At 43.8% G+C, this 17,445-nt stretch overlaps 1 protein-coding gene across 16 annotated transcripts in view; it reads right to left on the bottom strand.

Annotated features, from left to right (window-relative positions):
* Positions 1–17,445, bottom strand: part of FANCD2 (FA complementation group D2) — a 104,905-nt gene that overhangs the window by 4,246 nt on the left and 83,214 nt on the right. For 13 of the 16 annotated variants that reach the window (XM_055110941.3, XM_055110943.3, XM_055110942.3 and 10 more), the window contains 12 exons: positions 15,950–16,078; positions 15,714–15,832; positions 11,260–11,370; positions 9,918–10,048; positions 8,635–8,728; positions 8,228–8,350; positions 6,793–6,886; positions 5,448–5,519; positions 4,379–4,417; positions 3,339–3,413; positions 2,430–2,504; positions 1,223–1,369 (listed from right to left, as the gene is read on the bottom strand). In XM_055110941.3, the coding sequence (XP_054966916.1) occupies positions 1,223–1,369; positions 2,430–2,504; positions 3,339–3,413; positions 4,379–4,417; positions 5,448–5,519; positions 6,793–6,886; positions 8,228–8,350; positions 8,635–8,728; positions 9,918–10,048; positions 11,260–11,370; positions 15,714–15,832; positions 15,950–16,078 (1,209 nt within the window). The remainder of the gene's footprint in view (positions 1–1,222; positions 1,370–2,429; positions 2,505–3,338; positions 3,414–4,378; positions 4,418–5,447; positions 5,520–6,792; positions 6,887–8,227; positions 8,351–8,634; positions 8,729–9,917; positions 10,049–11,259; positions 11,371–15,713; positions 15,833–15,949; positions 16,079–17,445) is intronic. The other 3 variants (XM_055110947.2, XM_055110949.2, XM_055110952.2) reach the window with 1 other exon arrangement.

Raw genomic sequence — 17,445 nt, 5'->3', positions numbered from 1 at the left:
TATAGTCTCAGGACCCTGTAATAATTGCGTTAACTACACAAATTGTACAGCATGTGTGTTTGAGCAATATGAAATGTGGGCACCCTGAAAAAAGAACAGGATAACAGCAATTGTTCAGGGAATAGGAGAGATAACCTTAAACTCTGACCGCCGGTGAGCCGGGCGGAACAGAGCCATGTTTCTCTTCCTTCAAAAGCAAATGGGAGAAATATCGCTGAATTCTTTTTCTCAGCATGGAATGTCCCTGAGAAAGAGAATGCGCACCTAGGGGTAGGTCTCTGAACTGGCCCCCCCGGGGTGTACCTGTCTCTTATGGTCGAGATTGCAGAGGTGAAATAAACTCCAGTCTCCTATAGCGCTCCCAGGCTTATTAGGAAGAGGAAATTTCCACCTAATAAATTTTGGTCAGACCCGTTGATCTCAAAACCCTGTCTCCTGATAAGATGTTATCAATGACAGTGGTGCCCAAAACTTCATTAGCAATTTCAATTTCGCCTCGGTCCTGCGGTCATGTGATCTCACCCTGCCTCCACTTGCCTTGTGATATTCTATTACCCTGTTAAGTACTTGATGTCTGTCACCCACACCTATTCGCACACTCCCTCCCCTTTTGAAAATCCCTAATAAAAACTTGCTGTTTTTTGTGGCTTGTGGGGCATCACGGATCCTACCAACGTGTGATGTCTCCCCCGGATGCCCAGCTTTAAAATTTCTCTCTTTTGTACTCTGTCCCTTTATTTCTCAAGCCAGCCGACGCTTAGGAAAATAGAAAAGAACCTACGTGATTATCGGGGCAGGTCCCCCGATAAGAGATTAATTTGTAATTTCTGGAATAAGACAGATTGGCTTAGGGGAAAAAAAATAACAAAAGAAATGTTTGTCCCTATACAAAAATGTTATTATGAATCTACCCTCAGTGGGGCTTAAAGGAGCTCCTCTAGCTGTGGAGAGAGGTTTGTACTGGTCTGACTCCTTTATGTCTGAGGCATTGTTTATATCAATGGCATGTTTTGGTGCCTTGCTGCCTAAGATGAGGGGTGCAGCCTGTGACCAGGGCCCATGAGCAATGTACCATAACTTTAAGAGTTTAAACAGTCACAGACTTAAGAGAAAAGTAGCCTTACTGAGAGACGAGGGCTTAGGTGACCTTCCTTACATGCCATCTGATGCTGTCACAAAGAATAAGAGTGGGGGATTATCACTAGCAGGATCCAAGGCTTACCTGCAAGTCCCGGTTTTTTAGATTGCCCAGCCAGAAAGCCTCTCTACAATTGTTGAGGGTGAGCATAGCTTTGACTCTGCAAACTAACAGTTCCAGGGTCTTTTTGAGCAGAGGCACATGTTGGGTGAGTCTCGTGTCCTGGTGAATCTGAATGGAAATAAATAACATCCATCTTTTGTGAGTTTATCATCATGCCTTCACATTTCTTATAGAAACCTTTGAATGTTGAATAAGAACACAAGCCCTGCCAATATGGGCCAATGGTATGTTCCATCAAACAGGAATAGTTTGGCAGAGTAATCCAAAGAGAATGGCAGCTAAAGAATTCAAAGCCTAGAAGACATACCACCGACACCTCTAGTTCCTCTTCATAACCTCTTACTGGCCGATCATCAATGAATTTACCTAAAATATTCTTGAATATATATTTTACTGATATTAAACAATAGAGTAGCCCTGTTTAGCTAAGAGAATTCCTTAAACATTCACTGTCCAGCTGGGAGGCGGAACTTGCAGTGAGCAGAGATTGCGCCACTGCACTCCGGCCTGGGCTACAAAGCGAGACTCCATCTCCAAAAAAAAAAAAAAAAAAAAAAAAAAAAATCACTGTTCAGGACCGTATAAATTTAGAACCAGAGGAGGAAGTAAGTAACAGAAACTGGACTCAAGAATCATTTGGTTTGCCAGTGACTGCAGAACTCTAGGGTTCTGTGTTCATTCAGACAAAACGTGACAATACCTCATTAACTATAAGAAGGCTTCAAGTGGAAAAATCCTTTAATGCTAAGAAGTTCTCATAAGACATAGATGAGTTCCTTGAAAGTAAGTGGCACAGATGAAAGCCTCTACAGATGGCTGCTTTAGAGCCACCTCCTGTCTCCTGCAGGATCATCACTTACATCACAGTCCTGTTACCTAGAGGACTTTGCAGAAGTAAACATATACCAGCATTCTATTTCTGTCACCCAAGAAGTTTCTAGAGGAAAAAGAGCTTTGGAGTTTGAATCAAATTTCAGATGCAGAGATTCCCCTCTAGAGGACTGCCCAATCTCAAGGAGAAACTAAGGATTTGCTCTGAATAAACTGCCTTTGGACAGACACAGTCCCAGATATAAAGGAAGAAGGACGGTAGCCCATGGATCCCCCAATAGCAACTGCAGATTAAGCCAACAGGCAGGCTGCTGATAGAACCTGCTCCCCTTCTTACCTTGGAATGCCCACACAGGTGATGAAGCAGCCTTGTGTCCAACTGGAAGGTTTCCAGTAAGCTCAGAACATCTTCCTATAACCAATAAGTTTATAAATGCTCTATGAAATGTCCTGATTTCATTTTAGATTCAAGATACCCTTGCAATCAAAAGCTCCAAAGAGCATAAACTCTGCAGTTTCCAGCCTATGCTGATAATCATCTTAATTTGCCTCTCAAATAGGAGGAATAGCAGCTACCTCTTATTCTCAACTCTCCCATTTCTGTCCCTTGTATCAATCTGAGAGTTATAAGACCTGCATTTTAGTTTTACATAGGTTACCATGTCTCAGTTTTCCCATCTGCAACATTAGGATAAAATACCACCTTCCCTTTCTCTTTCAGGGCTGTGAGGGACCAACCAAATATGGTGAGTATTTTGTTCAACTTGCTAAATATGTATAGGAAATAATGTGATTCTATCCTTACTTCACCACTCTAGCCCTGGATGCCATTGGCTAAAAAACTGTCAAGACTGTTCATTACCACAGCAAAGGGTTTTATGACACAAATGAGCTTTTTTTTTTTAAATCATTTCTGAGAGTATACCTACAGAAGCATAAAGGAATAAGCAAATGACACCCTGATACATGAGGACCTGAGAGTGCAGTAGCACAGTAAAATCAAGCTAAAAGAAAGACCACTGTCAGATCTGGAGAAGAAGTAGAAAGGTGGGTTTGATCCAGAGTGGGCCTGAGGAGTTCAGCCTACTTTGGAATATTCAGTCCGATTTGGGGATCTCTGGCTATAGCTGAAGTGGACCAGAGGAGCCCAGGTAGAACACTCCCAGCCCCACCCAGAAGTCACCACGGACATATCTTCTGAGCAACTCTTCAGTGCATATCTTTGTTCTCTGCTCTTAGCTCTTACCCGGTGTTTTCTAAAACTGAAGTCTAGGAGCGGCATACATTGCTTCAGAAATGCTTCCACAAAGAGACGCCCATACTGAAGAAGAGAGACACACTGTTACCTCTAGCTGAGGTATCTCACTGAAAGGCCCCTGAGGCAGAATAGTCTCATCCAGCCCAAGGGTTTTATTTTCTTATTTATATATATAAAAAACAAATTGGGAAGGGTCCAAAAGGTTTATTTGGAGAATGTAACTTAATACAAAAATCAAATAGGCCTGTTAACTAAGCCCCAGAATTAGGCAGACTTACCTACCACAGATACAGTCGATGGACAGGGAACTTGCTCAGCTTAGGAGTGAGAGCATAGAGTAAAGGGGAGCTCTATCTGAGGATAACTTACTCCCAAGAGGGAAAAACTGGGTAAAGCTGAGAAAGCATATGACCAATTTCTAAATTTCCCAATCAGATAAATGACTCCTCTCTCCAACTCGCCCATCTCCCACATTGCGCAAGGGTGGAGTAAAAAGGGAGAGTGACCAGGAGATAACAAGAATGGGGCACCATCCACTTGGAAGGAAACTTGAGGAGTGGCGAGGTAGCATTCTCCCCATAACATTCCGACTGGACTTCCCATCAAATCTAGGGCTAATACAGGCTATTCCCACAAAAGAGAAGTTTGGCAATTATCAGGATATCAGATGCCACATTTGTAAGGCCACCCATAGACTTTAAAGAAAAATCATCTACTCCTCCTTCCTCCCTTTTGCCTGGTAAGGAGTGGCACGGAAGGTAACTACTGCTCCTAAACTCAACTGCCCTGAAGCCATTCCTCCTAGTACTAAGATTCTTACCAAAAGTTTTCAAATTCATAGGAAAACTGGCTTCTCCATTCATCCAACTAGGGTGGGAAAATGTATCCATTGCCTTCCCTAAACTGGCATAGATTCTGGAAACTCTGGCTTGTGGGCAAGAAATTGAGCAATTTATCTCAGCTGAGGTCCTCTCTAGAGTGATCCACAGGAAGAATAAATATGAAACAGGGCCCAGTAAATCTCTCACCTTCAAACATACATGCAGAACAGGATGACTATCAAATACCTGGAGAGGTGAAAGACAAGAAACCAAGGCTGAGATCTGCTCCTTTGAGCACTTCAGCCTCTTTCCCGCTGCGCAAAGCACAGCTTTGGGTGCTGTAGAGAATTCTAAAATGGAGGAATGTCAACATTTAAATTAATATTACAAAGCAGAATAAAGTAATTATCACAACTGAAGTTCAAGAAAAGGAAGAGACGAGCAAAGAGAAATAAACTGATTCCAACTGGGAGTGTTGAGAAGATGGCATTATTAGAGGTCCAAAACCTTGATCTGAAGACTTAAGAAAGACTGGATGAGGCTGGGCATGCTGGCTCATGCCTGATATCCCAGCATTTTGGGAGGCTGAGGCTGGTGGATCACTTGAGCCCAGGAGTTCGAGGCCAGCCTGGGGAACAGAATGAGACCCTGTTTCCACAAAAAATAGAAAAATTAGCTGGGTGTGGTGGCATGTTCCTGTAGTCCCAGCTACTCCAGAGGCTTAAGTGGGAAGATTCTTGAGTCTAGGAGGTTGAGGCTGCAGTGAGCTGTGATCACCCTACTGCATTCCAGCCTGGACAACAGAGTGAGACCCTGCCTCAAAAAAAAAAAAAAAAAGACATGAAAGAGGTGGAAAGGAGAGACAAGGACATTCTAGGCTGGGGGAACAAGCTGAGCAAAACCACGATGGAGTGGGTGAGAGCACAGTGTGTTTAAAGGAGAACGAGGGCATTCAGGGTTAGAAGAGGGAATGTGCGCTCAGATCATAGAGGATCCAAGGCAAGGTGAAAAAGTGAGGGAATTACAGATGGAAGGAGTCATTAAATAGTATTGTGGCATAAGTAGGAGGAAGGAAGGAAAAGACAAAAAAAAAAAAATGCCTAGTGAGAAAAGGGGTTATCCAGGATGGGTAGGGGGACAAAGGAAGAAGACGACTCAGGAAGAGCAGGCCCCAAGGAAGAGTGGGAAGAGGAGCAAGGAGAGTCCATTTTGGAAGCCAGGACACTTGGTTTCTGCAATTATTTGGTGAGATGGGTCAAGCAGCCTCCATACTCACCTTTATCAAGTTGATGAGGATACTGAAGTCTCGAACAGCCATGTTCCAGTAGAGGAGTTTCTCTTCATGAATCTGGGGCAGCCAAATATATGGGCACCTCTGAGTCACAGCCAAATACTTCCCTTACTGTATTCCCACTAAGATATAGTTCTTTAATTACATAGCTATACAGATATTTAAGCCAATTATCCTTAGATGTAGCAACCAGTGCATCCACAAGATGGTTTTGAGGCCTGCACATGTTGTGGTAACATTAGAACACCTCATAGGGACAGACTTTCTAAAAAGTTTCCTCTTCAGCAATTCCCAAGTAAGTAAAAGCTTTTGCAACATATACTGGCCATCAGACCAGGTGCAGTGGTTTATGCCTATAATCCCAGCACTTTGGGAGGCTGAGGCAGGAGGATTGCTTGAGCCTATGAGTTCAAGACCAGCCTGAGCAACACGACAAAACCCCGCCTCTACTAAAAATAGAAAAATTAGCCGGGCATGGTGGCATGCACCTGTGGTCCCAGCTATTTGGGAGGCTGAGGTGGGAGGATCATCTGAGCCCAGAAGGCAAAGGCTGCAGTGAGCCAAGTTTGCACCACTGCACTCCAACCTGGATGTCAGACTCAGACCCTGTCTCAAAAAGAAAAAAAAAGAAAAAACATATACTGGCTGTAGCTTCTCTGCTTCCCTATGCTAGCCCTTTCTCTTACTTGTCTAGCTCCATTCTGGTTAGCAGGCTGCCAAGATCCACAGTATCTCAAACAGGCTGGCTTACCTCATGCCAGTTAGCAAGAGGCAAACTGGGCAGTAGCCAAGGAAAAGAGAGCCCATTCCTCACCTCTAACTAGAGGGAAAGGAAATTAAACTAGGAACTCTTCGAAAAAAAATCCTGAATCTCAGAAACTCAAAACAAAACAAAAACAAAAAACAGCTTAGGAGAAAACTTGGACCCAAGAAATAGAAGAATCAGCAACTACCACCGGGCGCAGTGGCGCACGTCTGTAATCTCAGCACTTTGGGAGGCCGAGGTGGGTGGATCATGAAGTCAGGAGTTCGAGACTAGCCTGGCCAACATGGTGAAACCCTGTCTCTACTAAAAAATATAAAAATTGGCCGGGTGTGGTGGCGCATGCCTGTAATCCCAGCTATTCAGGAGTCTGAGGCAGGAGAATTGCTTGAACCCAGGAGGTGAGGTTGCAGTGAGCCGAGATCATGCCACTGCACTCCAGTCTGGGCAACAGAACAAGCAAGACTCTGTCTCAGAAAAAAAAAAAAAAAAAACAAAAAAAAAACCAATCAGCAACTTCCAAGTAATCCAAAGTCCACTTCTTGAAGTGACTATTATCTTACTCACCTGCTGCGAGTCGGCTGCTGTGCCAGGCTCAATTTTTTTCACCGTCTTCTCTAGTTCAGCCATCATCACACGGAAGAAAACAACAAAAGTGTGCCTAGAAGACGGGAAAAGCATGCGTGCCCACACCATGATGCACCGCTTAGAACTACCTGGGAAGAACCAGGAACCAAAAGTAGCTTCCTTCCCTACCTCTCTAAATGTCCTTTCACTAGGATCCTTAGTAAGAGGATGGGGGAGCGGAAAGGACTCAGTAATAAGCCCAAGAAGATTGCCTGTCAAACAATGGAATTAACTTTATGAAAGGAGGTGTTATGGTAGTATGGAAAAAGCAATGAAGTAACAGTGAGAAGATCTGAGTTTGAGTCCTGGTTCTATGTTTATTTTATTGCACGTGTAAGCTTGAGAAGTTCTCTAGCTTTCATTTTCCTCAGCAGTAAAATAGGGGCAATGATACCAACCTCACAGAATTATCAAAAGGATCAAATGTGATAAAGTGAAAGTGCTTTATAAACTGAAAAGACTACAAATATTAAGATAACTATTGATATTCTGAGACACACACCCATTAAGTGAGACATACATGTGAGCACCCTGTTCTCAAGATGGCTAAAATATCTCAGCTGGGCACAATGGCTCATGCCTGTAATCCCAACACTTTGGGAGGCCGAGGCAGGCAGATCACCTGAGGTCGGGTTCAAGACTAGCCTGGCCAACATGGTGAAACCCAATCTCTACTAAAAATACAAAAATTAGCCGGGTGTGGTGGTGGGTGCCTGTAATCCCAGTTACTTGAAAGGCTGGGGTAGGAGAATCGTTTGAACCCAGGAGGTGGAGGTTGCAGTGAGCTGAGATTACGCCACTGCACTCCAGTTTGGGTGACAAGTTTTCTCAAAAACAAAACAAAACAATACAAAACAAAAACCACCATGGTCCTCTCAAATATATTAGCTGAGAGCCCTTGAAAGGAATGCATAACAGACTCTCTTTATTGAATGAATGATTATATCTACTGTCTATATCAGAATTAGATGAGGAGGAGCAAGGCAGTTGTGTGGAAGCTATATACGTTGGACAGTGTAATTATGATTCTTTTTTTTTTTTGAGATGGAGTTTCGCTCTTGCTGCCCAGGCTGGAGTGCAATGGCGCGATCCCGGCTCACTGCAACCTCTGCCTCCCAGGTTCAAGCAATTCTCCTACCTCAGCCTCCTAAGTAGCTGGGATTACAGGCATGTGCCACCACGCCTGGCTAATTTTTGTATTTTTAGTAGGGACAGGGTTTCACTATGTTGGCCAGTGGGTCTCAAAACTCCTGACTTCAAGGTGATCCTCCTGCCTCAGCCTCCCAAAGTGCTGGGATTACAGGCGTGTGCCACCGTGCCCAGCCTGATGATGATTCTATCTTAAGGGAAAAACTGGAGGAAAGAACTCCCTTACCTGGTCAGTGTAGGGAATGTGGAGGAAGATGCATCTTTAGGAGAGTTGATCAGTTCTGGGACACCAACGCCAGCAATCTCCTCTATGGCCTTCAGAATGCTGTCTGTGTGCTCCAGGTAGATACTGCATTGAGAGTCAAATATTTGACCCACTAATTAACAAAGTAGAATACAACTACAGATTCCTCCAATTCCTCTATGATCTGAATTAACAATAAGCAGTTAGCTGACAGTATAAAACAGAACCAGAGGATCTTAAGATCCACATGTTCCAAATTGTGTTCATTTTTAACCTACTTCATTGCTTTCAAATTCCCACTAAAAAGTCATTTGTCCGGTCTCTGACAAACAACAGTAGCAAAATAGAAAAAAGCTATTTGGCTCATTGGAAGAAACCAAACATCTCACCAGAGCAAAGCATGGAGCTGGTCATTAGAGATGTTGCTCTTCTCTTTATCCCCACTTGGCCACACCCGACAGAGGAATTGTCTGGCAAGGGAAGCTGTTAGAAAAGAAGACAAAGGAACCTTACATATGGGAACTTGACCTCATTCTTGCTTTTCAGGTTTTTGAGGATGATTATTGATCAAAAGGATTATTAGTTTAGATTTACTAAGACGTTCCCGGTCTAACAGGCAACTTACAAAAAGCTGTCACGTTCCTGATCCACTGGCCCTTTTGCCAGACATAAACTCATTTGTCTAAGGCTCAACACGTCCCACCCCAACCTCATCTTGAAACACACAAACATGCAAACATGAACATAAATACAGACACACAGAGAAAAGGAATGCTGCTGGGCAGTGGGAAGGCCAATCTTGTTCCTCCTGGGCTGGCCAATAGCAGTGGTCACCTCCAAGATTGAGACCAAACCTTCCCCTTTTAATCAATAGGGAAAAATAAAGGTTTGTTTTGCATTTTTATCTTGCTTTCTGATGTGCTGCCAACTAGGATGAGCTGCATTCTAAGAGCTACAATAAAAGACAGTTTAAGAAAGAGGCCAGGGCTGGGCACACAGTGGCTCACGTCTGTAATCCCAGCACTTTGGGAGGCTGAGGCAGGTGGATCACGAGGTCAGGAGTTCGAGACCAGCCTGACCAACATGGTGAAACCCCATCTCCACTAAAAATACAAAAATTGGCTGGGCACGGTGGTGCGTGCCTGTAATCCCAGCTACTTGAAAGGCTGAGGCAGGAGAATCGTTTGAACCTGGGAGGTAGAGGATTGCAATGAGCCAAGATCGCACCACTGCACTCCAGCCTGGGTGACAGAACGAGACTCTGTCTCAAAAAAAAAGAAAAAGGCCAGGGAAGAGGCCAGTATTTCTTTTACACTTGACCCTGATTTCTCCTTTATCTCCTACTTTATTAACCTCATGATTTATGTCTCGTTTTGTCAAATGTCTCAGATAAATTTTTTTTTTTTGAAAAGGAAGAACATGATTAAACTTAAGCCAAAGAGAAAACTATCTACTCAGCTTGTCTAACCAAACTCAGACTAAGCAATTTTAGCAGAAATCAGTCAGGTTGTTCTGGGAAAATGACCTTCTTGGTATAGCAAGAGGGCCTATCCAAGGTTATGTGGGGATTTACATGTAAAAATGTCCTGGTAAGCCCAAAGTTTATAAGTGTGAGACATTAGTCCTATTCATTAAAAAAAAAAAAAAAAAAAAAAGGATCTGGGCCCATCACCAATTTTTTCTTTGTTCTGAGTAGAAGCTGTCGATTTCTCCAAAATAACCATCAAAAGTCTGATGAGATAAAGAGCACACTGGAAACTGGGAATGCTTTGATGGAAATTCTGCAAGTAATGGAAGCTCTGGCTGTAAGGAGACAAGAAAAACAAACAAATGCAATAGTATCCTATGTGTTACAGATATATTTAAATCCACATGACGTGCCCAAGTCCCTTTAAGTGTTTGACGGCCTAATCAGAATCCTCCTTATTTTCAGGTGCTTTAGTAGCAACCCTCTTCAAGCATCCTGGTAGAAAACCATACCTTTGTATGGAAAAAGCCAGGGCAGAAGACAGCCCCACTGATGGAATGTTGGCCTTGAAGGGGTCATGTATGCTGAGAAACCCAAGCACCACGCTAATATGTACAACCCTAGATAAATTATCTGCTCTTTAAAGCCTTAGGCAATACACTGAAAATAATTTTTAAAATCTGGGTTCACAGGCCGGGCATGGTGGCTTATGCCTGTAATCCTAGCACTTTGCTAGGCTGAGACAGGCAGATCACCTGAGCTCAGGAATTAGAGACCAGCCTGGCCACATGTCGAAAACATCTCTACAAAAATATAAAAATTAGTAGGGTGTGGCAGCATGAGCCTGTAATCCCAGCGTCTTGGGAGGCTGAGGCAGTACAATCACTTGAGCCCAGGAGGTGGAGGTTGCAGTGAGCTGGGATCACTCCAGCCTGGGTGACAAAGTGAGACTCTCTCTCAAAGAAAAAAAAAAGAAGACATAAGGTCCTGACCTATAGACAGGGATGATAAGCACTGACTGCTGACCCAGTGATGGTCTAGGTTACCAAGGGAAGTGAGAGAAAGACCAAGTCACTCTGACTGAAGGGGGAGGGGGCCGAAAGCCATGCCCCTGAGATCATGTCACCTCCCTTGTCCACTGCCTACCCCTCAGCCACATAAGGTCTTCCTACAAGACAAGGGGAAAGAAACAGGCTATCAGTGATAACTAGCTGCTGCCTAATTACCCAAATCTGCTGGGAGACAGTAGGTCCCTGGATAATCAAGAGTTGATTACAGATGGTCAATGTTTTCATCATTATTACTTGAAAAGGCTGAGTTTATGGGCTGATGCATTCATGAAGATTTAGCATGATTATTCAAGGTTTCTAATACTTCAGGATTTATCAGAATACATAGATGAGAAAGCTCATATATGAGGAGAGTAGCTGAAAATAATTTCCTTTACAACTACTGAAAGACACCCAGGTTATTTTAAAGAAAGTTGCCAATCCTGTTCCTAGGAGTTTCTTGGGACAACAATCTTGGCTATGTAGTTATGACTCACCTGAGTAGTTCCTCCAAAGGCTGGCTGTGTTCTCCCTGTTTCAGTCGGCTACTAAGGACATGGAGGGCTGAATACAGTAAATTCTGATTTTCAGGTTGAGAAAATCCACTCCTAAGGAAGTCAAGGTAAGAGGGGTTAGCTTAGTTTCTGGAAAACTACTTGGATAGTATTTAAGGATCCTGGCCTCCAGTCTGTACCATCAATAGTTTAACGGTTTGAAAAAAGAATTGAGAGGTCGGGCGTGGTGGCTCACACCTGTAATCCCAGCACTTCGGGAGGCTGAGGCGGGCGAATCACGAGGTCAACACATGGAGACCATCTTGGCCAACACGGTGAAATCCCATCTCTACTAAAAATACAAAAATTAGCTGGGTGTGGTGGCGGGCACCTGTAGTCCCAGCTACTCCGGAGGCTGAGGCAGGAGAATCGCTGGAACTCGGGAGGTGGAGGCTGCAGTGAGCCGAGATTGTGCCACTGCACTCCAGCCTGGCGACAGAGCGAGACTCCATCTCAAAAAAAAAAAAGAAAGAAAAAAGAATTGAAATGGAAAGTACTGAAGTACCAAATTCAATCACAGCTCTAAGTATCAGAGTAGAAACTGAAGTACATCCAAAGTAATCTTTCCTGAAGTCTTCATAGGTTTCTTTTCTTCTTTCCTCTTTCTTTTCACAGGGGTGAGCCACCACGCCTGGGCCATAGGTTTATTTTGAAGGGCAAAAAGCTCTCCTTCATTCCCTGTATTTTAGAGATATGTAGTCTTCTTCAAAAATACAGGAATAATTTTGTCAAACTGCTAAATCAATGTCCAGCCCATAGTGGTACTTACCCCTTCTCCTACATTAATGAGTCAAGTCTTGACATTTCTATCTTTGGATTACCTTTCATATTGTCCCTTCCTTTCCAAGCCTAGACCATCATTTTGGCCAGGCCCCTATCAATACATGTGTAGATCATAGTGACACCTTTTGAGTGTTCTTTTTGCATCCCTTTTCAATCTGTCCTGCACTCTGCTGCCAGAAGTGTTTTCTTAAACCACTGCTTTCATTGTATTATGGCTGTGATCATAAAACTCCAAAATGGCTTCCCTGGACAACATTTAAATTATTCTGCCTGACCTTTGAGGCCCAGCACAATCTGACTTCCTAGATCTTCTCCTCTAGAAGCATCTTCTTGATCACCAGTGATAGTCATTCTTCCTTTCAACAAATGTATTCTGAGGGCCTATTAGGTGTCAGGTTTTTGGTCTACCATAGCTTCAATGAGATATAGTTGATGTACAATAAACTTCATGTACTTAAAATGTTGAACTTGGGCCAGGTATGGTGGCTCACGCCTCTAATGCCAGCACTTTGGGAGGCTGAGGCGGGTGGATCACTTGAGCCCAGAGGTTCAAGACCAGCCTGGGGGCAACATGGCGAAACCCCGTCTCTACCAAAGAAAAAAAAAAGGAAAAATCAGCTGGGCATGGTGGTACATGCCTGCAGTCCCAACTGCTTGGGAGGCTGAGGTGGGAGGATTTATAAGCCTGGGAGTCAGAGGTTGCAGTGAGCTGTGATTGTGTTACTACACTCCAGCCTGGGCAACAGAGCAAGACCCTGTCTCAGGGAAAAAAAAAAAAAAAAAAAGCCAGGTGTAGTGGCTCACACCTGTAATCCCAGCACTTTGGGAGGCTGAGGTGGGTAGATCACGGGGTCAGGAGTTCAAGACCAGCCTGGCCAAGATGGTGAAACCCCGTCTCTACTAAAAATACAAAAATTAGCCAGGTGCAGTGGCAGGCGCCTGTAATCTCAGCTATTCAGGAGGCTGAGGCAGGAGAATTGCTTGAACCCGGGTGGCAGAGGTTATAGTGAGCCGAGATCGCGCCACTGCACTCCAGCCTGAGCGACAGAGTGAGACTCTGTCTCTCACACACACACAAAAGCATGGGAAACAAGTTTAGAATATACTATGTAAAACCACAGGCTAAATTGCTAAAAATATTCCTGTACCAGACCCTGGTGGACATACCTTTTTTTTTTTTTTTTTTTGAGACGGAGTCTTGCTCTGTCGCCCAGGCTGGAGTGCAGTGGTGTGATCTCGGCTCACTGGAAGCTCCGCCTCCCGGGTTAAGGCCATTCTCCTGCCTCAGCCTCTTGAGTAGCTGGGACTACAGGCGCCTGCAACCACGCTCGGCTAATTTTTCGTATTTTTAGTAGAGACGGAGTTTCACCGTGTTAGCCAGGACGGTCTCGATCTCCTGACCTCATGATCTGCCCGCCTCGGCCTCCCAAAGTGCTGGGATTACAGGCGTGAGCCACTGTGCCTGGTCGGTGGACATATGCTTTCATTTCCCTTGATTAAATACCTAAAGATGGAATGGCTGAGTCACATGGTAGGTGCATGTCTAGCTTTTTAAGAAACTACCAAACTATTTCCCAATATGGATGTACCATTGTAAAGTCCCCCTAGAAGCATGTGAGAGCTCCAGTTGTTCCACCTTCTCACCAACACTTGGCATGCTAAGTCTTTTTGATGTAGCTATGCTAGTGAGTGTGTTGTGCTATCTCATTGTGCTTTTAATTTGCATTTCCTTAAGAAGTAATAAACATCCTTTCATGTATTTATTTTAATTGTTGTTTTTATAATTTTTAGAGATGGTTTATTTTTTGCGTTAACTTCACTGGGCCATGGGGCCCAGATTTCTTTTTTTTTTGAGATGGGGTCTGGTTCTGTTGCCCAGGTTGGAGTGCAGTGTTGCAATCTTGGCTCACTGCAACCTCTGCCTCACAGGCTCAAGCCATCCTGTCACCTCAGCCTCCTGAGTAGCTGGGACTACAGATGCATGCCACCATGCCCAGATAATTTTTGTATTTTTTATGGAGACAGGGTTTTGCCATGCTTCCCAGGCTGGTCTCGAACTCCTGAGCTCAAGTGATCCACCCACCTTGGCCTCCCAAACTGTTGGGATTACAGGCATAAGCCACGATGTCAGGCCCCTTTCACATGTTTATTTGCCATCTATAAGTCTCTTTGATAAATTGTTCAAAGTTTTTGTCAGGCACTGCTTTTAAGTAATGAGGATATAAAAATGACAGACATCTGCCTTCATGGAGCTCAGAGTCTAGCAGGAAAGACTGATGAACAAGTAATTATAATAAAATGAGATTAAGTTTTATCACGAACGGATACCAGAGTGTTAGAAGAGAACTGGGGGTTAGAGAGGCAGGATGGATGCTTAAGTTCAGATCTCAAGAGATGTGATGAGTCAGAAAAAGCTGGGGATCAAGAAGAGTGGGGGTCCTGGCAGGAGAATGAACATGTGCAAAGCCTCCCACGTAAAAGCTATATAGGGTGCTCAAATTAATTCAGTGAGGCTGGAGGCAGAGTATAACATAATAAGTGGAATAGCAGGAGTCAGAAGAAGACCCAGAGGCTAGGTAAGAGAGTTTTAACTCAAGAAAAATCTAAGAGCAATCAGAAATCAAAATTGGGATAGGATCAAATTGGGTTTATGTTAGGAAGATCACTCTTACTGCCATGTGAAGAATGGACTGAGAGAGGCCAAGTGTGAACCTAGCCCAGTCCAGGTTGAGAGATAATGGGAGTCTGGAAGCAGTGGAGAAACAGGGACAGATGGCTATCTAGATGTTATTTATAACAGAAAATAAAATCAACAGGATTTGGCAATCAGATGTGGGAAAAAGATGGTGGAGAGCAGAGGGAGGGACAAAGAATAACTCCTGGTTTCTGGTTCAGGCAACTGGTGGTACCATTTACTAAGCCAGGCAAAGCTGAAGGAGCATGCTAGGGATGACATATTCCATTTTGGATGTGGAGTGTGAGGTGTCAATGCCACATCTAAGGAGGTGTTGAGTAGGCAGTTGGATATAAATGCCTATAGCTCAGAAAATAAATTTTGGCTAAATTTAAGCTTGGGTAGGATTGACCAGAAATCTTGTATAATGAGAACAGAGAGCCCAACGCCTGTCCCTGAGGAACAAAAGTATTTAAGGGGCACACCTCCCTTAGTTCTACTTTTGTTCATGTTGTACCTTCCACTTCCTTCCGTTATCTCTCTAAAGGCCATGTACCCTTCTGGGGTTCCCTTGAGTCCCACTGTTTCCATGAAGGTATCATGGAATAGCCCAGCTCACAGTGTTCAGCTCATCACCAAACAATCTGGAATTAAAGCATGCTAAAGGAAACTGGACTAAGGATCAGATGGCCACATCTGTTATCAGCTCATCAGCAAGTCACCTAATCTGTCAAATGGGTTAACATAGTGGCTCCAAAGGACTCAGAGGGTACAAGATCAAATGAAATAATACAGACAAAAACACTCCCACAAAATTAATGAACCATATTCACATAAGATTTTTGAACCTTTTCTTTCTTTTCTACATTTCAGTGCCTTGGTGACTGTCAAGTAAAAGCAAGTATATACTCAGTTCTCTCCACACTTCCCACATACTTACCAAGCAAAAAGTCCATGAAAAATCTGCAGCAGCCTCTGATAGCAGGAAGACATTATGTGGTACTCCTGAACTTTCACTGCTGGTCCATCAACTACACCGTGATTCTCAGCAGCTAAACACTAAAAATAAAAATGATTTTAGGACAGTTGCTTCAGTAATTGTCCTCATTTTCCTTTTTCTCAGCCAAAAATGAAACCTCATATTTGCTTAGCAGCTTCTAAGTCTAGGCTTCTGACCTGAAAATAGTTGTGAATGTTCTCCAGGTGGTTACACATTGGGGTCAGCAGTTGAAAAACACAATGAACAATTTCTTGGGCAGATCTCTGTTGGAGATGTGAGAATCCAATATTCCGGCTTCCTTTGTTCTATAATAAATGCAGAGTTATGAGTGAAGAAACTGCTGGATAGCGTCTCAGAAACTAAGGGTTCGCAATGGAGTCAAGTCAAACCTGTGTCACCAGGTAGGAGCAGATGGGAGAAATGAATTGTTCACCTAAGACTGTATTCTGACAGAGGGATAAAAATCTTGCTCCATCTTCCAATGACTGAGAGATTGGCTTTTGTAGAGTAGGAACAGTGTTTGATTGAGACATATAGCCCTATCATAACTAATCAGATAAAGGTCACATAAAAGTAGAAATCATTTAGGTTGACAAATGTAGGGCAATAGACTCCTTCCTATAATTTTTTTTTTGAGGCAAGGTTCTGCTCTGTCACCCAGGCTGGAGTGCAGTGGCACGATCACAGCTTACTGCAGCCTTGAATTCCTGGGCTCAAGTGATCCTCTCACCTCAGCCTCCTGAGTATCTGAGACCACAGGCACATGCCAACAAACATGGCTAGTTTTTGTATTTTTTGTAGAGATGGGGTTTAACCACATTAACCAGGCTGGTCTCAAACTCCTGAGCTCAAGCAATCCACCCATCTTGGACTCCCAAAGTGTTGGGGTTAAAGGCATGAGCCACTGTGCCCTGCCTCCCTCTTATAATTGAAAAACAAACAAACAAAAAAATGTAGAAGCCTGGGCAACATGCTGAAACTCTTCTTCACAAAAAGTACAAAAATTAGCTGAGTGCGGTGGCACATGCCTGTGGTCCTAGCTACTCAGGAGGCTGAGATAGGAGGATTACTTGAATCCCGGAGGTGGAGGTTGCAGTGAGCCAAGATTGTGCCACTACACTCCAGCCTGGGCAACAGAGCAAAGCCCTGTCTCAAAAAGTAGACCCAATAGTGAATACAAAGAAAAATGAATTGCTGGGCACTGTAGCTCTTGCCTGTAATCCTAGCACTTTGGGAGGCCAAGGCGGGTGGATCATGAGGTCAAGAGATCGAGACAATCCTGGCCAACATGGTGAAACCCCATCTTTACTAAAAATACAAAAATTAGCTGGGTGTGGTGGCGTGCACCTGTAGTCCCAGCTCCTCGGGAGGCTGAGGCAGGAGAATTGCTTGAACCCAGGAGGCGGAGGTTGCAGTGAGCCAAGATCAAGCCACTGCACTCCAGCCTGGCAACAAAGCAAGACTCCACCTCAAAAAAAAAAAAAAGAAGACGAAGAAGAAAAATGAATCAAGAAACCAAGAAACGGGATATATTAATGTTTAAATGCTTATACCCAAGACCCATTTTCTCATTTTGTTATATGTACCGTCCAACTGCTTCCCCGGATGCTAGGTGCACGTTTGTACACTGTATACACATCTGAAGTTCTGGACGTTCTAGACAGCTTACTAC

Source organism: Pan paniscus, chromosome 2 (genome assembly GCF_029289425.2).
Source record: "Pan paniscus chromosome 2, NHGRI_mPanPan1-v2.0_pri, whole genome shotgun sequence".
NCBI lineage: Eukaryota > Metazoa > Chordata > Mammalia > Primates > Hominidae > Pan > Pan paniscus.
The sequence above is the reverse complement of the archived record's forward strand: the minus strand, read 5'-3'. Positions and strand labels throughout refer to the sequence as shown.